Source organism: Rhagoletis zephyria, unplaced genomic scaffold, assembly GCF_001687245.7.
Source record: "Rhagoletis zephyria isolate East Lansing unplaced genomic scaffold, Rhagoletis_zephyria_1.1 Rzeph_scaffold_17739, whole genome shotgun sequence".
NCBI classification, from domain to species: domain Eukaryota; kingdom Metazoa; phylum Arthropoda; class Insecta; order Diptera; family Tephritidae; genus Rhagoletis; species Rhagoletis zephyria.
Window position 1 is genome coordinate 2,328 of NW_016174800.1, and position 4,040 is coordinate 6,367.

General features: G+C 35.0%; 1 protein-coding gene across 1 annotated transcript in view; it reads right to left on the reverse strand.

Annotated features, from left to right (window-relative positions):
* Positions 1-1,710: 1,710 nt before the first annotated feature.
* Positions 1,711-4,040, reverse strand: part of LOC108379935 (uncharacterized) — a gene marked incomplete at its 3' end in the record, with an annotated part of 4,312 nt that continues 1,982 nt past the window's right edge. The window contains exon 3 of the mRNA XM_017636303.1: positions 1,711-1,860. Coding sequence (XP_017491792.1) covers positions 1,711-1,860 — 150 coding nt within the window. The remainder of the gene's footprint in view (positions 1,861-4,040) is intronic.

A 4,040-nucleotide genomic window follows, 5' to 3' on the forward strand; every position in this document is an offset into this window, starting at 1 on the left:
TAGATTAATTTCAATATCGATATATTTTTCAATGCACACCACTTCTGGAGCCTTGCAACGACATATAAATTAGGTAGGATATTTCACAGACTCTTACACAATTCTAAATGTTACACAACAATTTATCGTACATAACTACTTATGTATAAAATGCCTTTGGGAAACCCAAATCGAGTCCTAGTGTGGCACGATTTCATTCATTTTCCTCAACTATCGAAATGAAAGAAAACACACACTAGCAACATTTCATTGCAACATACGTGGAGTGCCTTGCACCAACCGCTCTTCATGTCACGAACTGTCACGCTCGAATGCATTCACATATGTATATATGTACATTAAGCCGGATCACCAAAAAAAATTCAATTTGTTCCAAGCGATTTTAAACAGTCACTAGGAGAATATTTCAGAAGTTTAAATATTCGGCTCTATCGCGAATTTCACATAAACAAATGCTCTCAAAAATTTAAAATCAAAACAATTTTTCCCAATTTGTTTTTCTTTTGCACGCTAAATTATGGGAACAATTTATTCACATGGAATTTGCGATAGGGCTCATTGTATTTTTTGGCACCATGTTAAAACAGCTAAAGTGGTATACAGTTCAAAGCCGTTTAAAACAAATTGGATTGGAGTGATACGGTCTAATGTACATACTACGTACATAATATGTACATACATATATACAAGTATGAAAGTAAACATTTCCATTAAAGATGTTAGAAAAAATCACGACAGCCAGCGCTTTTATATTTCCACGCTTGTCACTCTTTCACTCAGCAACGCTAATGCTTCTTTGCATCTTTTTTTTCAAATTTCGAAATCACCTTTGCCAACTGGTGGCATAGCAACGGGATATCAACCACGCAAGTTAAAGCAGCAGCTGTGCCAACAACAAAGATGACCGGCATGAGCAGTCATTGGGGGGCGTGTAGGGTCAACATTATTAGCAATTTTGTAATGACTAGGCGCGTACAGCTCAATTGCAAGCGAAATTTTGATAGCAAAACCGGTGGAGTTAGAATGAAAATCGCTGGGCATTAAACAGTAAATGAGCCACGCCAAGCGTGTTCTCTACTGGTCTAGGGTCATTATATTTTCGATTACAAATAAATATTAAGAAACAAAGCTTTGGGATCGTGTCAAACGTATTTCAGTTTATATTTAAATTTATGGAAGTAAACATTGCAGTTTTCGTATAAAAAATATAACCGCATCAACCACCCACATCAAGGGCAGGGTTTATGTTGTTTATTTGAGAGTTTTGCAATTTTTTTTTATTTCTTTTTTGGATTTCGAATATATCAGAAATTTACCTATTTTCAAGTACTTGTTTGGATTATTGGTATTATTGCTGCTCAAATTCGAGAAAATTCTGTGTTTACCCACAGAAACTGCACACAGTAACCGCATAAATCGATAAAAAGTGTTAAGAAATAAATTCAAAGCATACGAAATATGTCACACAAAAATACAATAACGCCTGGTGATTTAAAACATGTCAAAATATATAATAAAATAAATGATTTGGACCACTAATTCTTGGTGCTGTCACCGACTGCGAGTAGGTGACTCTATTTTGTATCTCACTTCAACAAACAAAAAGTCGCCGCTTCCGTCATTTGACTGACTGATGACTTCGGCGCAATTAATTTTCATTCAAGAAAGAATAGAGTTCCATTTGATGGGTAATTGGGTATATTCAGTTACGAGCTATTTGTGCAGCCGCTGCTTGTTGCTGAAATTCGTTGAGTATTCGGCTGTGTGGTAGATCCGTCTCAACGCGGCTGCCCACTACATCGGTGGCCGAGGCCGGCTGGTGTTCCTGATCGAAAAAGATGTCAATAATGATGCGCACGCCTGGAATGAGTTTGCAATATACAAAATTAGCACAATAACTAAATGCTGATTATTTGCGATAGACAAATAGTTAGCTTAAATGGCCAAAAAAGGTTTGAAACTTATCTAGACATAAACATTCAAATACTTAAGTACTCGTATGTATTAGAGGTCTGCATGCAGAAAATTAAAACTTCGCGTAACTCGGCGAGGTTACCCGGCGACCCTCTCTTTCCACAAATCTGTGTTTCGGGACTATTGCTATTTGCATGTCTCGGCACGTGAAATTTTATTTTGTATTGATGGTTTTAAACGAATGTTAATGGTTATCTTTTTGATGCTTGCTTAAAGGAATTTCTACCCTGTCAAATTCGGGTTGGAAAGAAATTTTTGGTGGAATTTTCCGTTCTGTTCATTGTTTAGTCAGTTTTTTAGTTTTAGTAATTTTCGGCATGTGTCGAGATTCTACGGCGAATTTCGAGATCTTTTGGGATATTTCTTTTTTTAATTCTAGATATTTTTCCAGAACATCATTCATCAGTCGTTTTGTGTTTAGTTTATTTTTTTTTTTGTTCTAAAAGGAAAAAATATCAGTTTGTTTGCACCTGAAGGTACATCTAGCCTACGGAAGCTTCATAGCAAGGTACCAGCCTATTTTTTTTGTTGCTCATCTTGTCTGAGTACTCCACTTATTTACTTACTGAGTTTTCAATGTCTTCACTTCCCTTCAGTGTGTTTATTCAAGTAAGAGTTAGAGCAGATTTAATTGCTGGAAAATTTGCCTGCGAAGCAAAATGTCTTCCATTGCAGACCTCTAGTACTCGTACATACATATATATGTACTTATATGCATATATTTTATGGTTGTTTCGGGTAGAAACAAATCAAACCTAATTTTATCTTATCAGAAAACGCACTTATTTTGTTGCTAATCGTAAGTTTTGCGAAAACGTGCAACCGATAAAGTTATGCTCAATCATCGATTAGGCGGGCTGGTGTGTTATACTCCACTTGCAAAAATTCAACGTAATCAGCAACAATGATGCAATGAAATTAGTATGCACATATTGCTAATTTGCTGCAAGAGTGTGAAAATCGAAAAATAACAATTTTTTTTATTTTACAGAAGCAAAAAACATTATAAAAATGATATCAAAAAAAGGTAGAGCTTTTTAAAAAGTGGCATGTAACTCCGCTGTTTTTGTTACTTACACCTTGAATTTTTTTCATGAAAAGTATTTAAACATAACTATCGTACCCAAAATAGTGAAAACGCAGTTTCGACAAAAGTGTTGGTTAGGGCCTTTGCGAATTAAGGTAGCGATATGTAAACTGTTTACTATTAGGCAGTTATTCTCGAGTTGTTGGCTTTTTGGATGATGACACTCTTGCAGCAAATGAGCGAATATATACATATTTATTTACATATGTACAAATACATATGTGAAATTTTACTAAAAAATAATACCTCTTTCATTTCCGCGCAAACATATTCTGAGCGTTCAGAATGTATGAGTCCGAAAGGAGTTCTAGGTAGGTAAGAAATATGAGTTTTAAAAGCAAAAACTTGTTTACTCTTATATGAATCCTTTAGGACTCATATATGATCCAAGTTATGAGCCAGCACCTTGTGCCAATATGAAAACAAGTCGTTCACACTTCGCTTTTGCAGTTCACCTATCGTATGTTGAATATTCACCAAGCGGAGTAATTCACTTCGAATCATGTTCACACTAACGTATAACGTATTCACCTGTGAAATAATTTATACTCGCACATATAAAATCGCAAAACAATTGCCAAATTTTCCAGTGAAATTTATTACCAAATATTCATGATAAGGCAGAATATAGAATCGAAATTTATATCTAAACTTGTTTATACAGAAATTGAAAATAATTACAAAACAAACAAGTAAGAAAGTCTAAGTTCGGGCGGAGCCGAACGTTAAATACCCGGCGCACGTATCAAATATATGTTTTTCACCTTTCCGAAAGCTACCGCTAGATGGTAAGCCGGGGTGTATCAATTTTGAGTAAATTGGTGTCCTTAAATTTCAAATTATTGAAGTTTCAAGCATCTCTGAAATTTACCGTTATATGAAAAGCGGCCGTAATTTTAGTCCCATTCCAATAATTTTCAACGGTTTTCTTTTATGTGGCAAGCACAATAAAAATACCGAGTTTGGTACAAATTGGTAG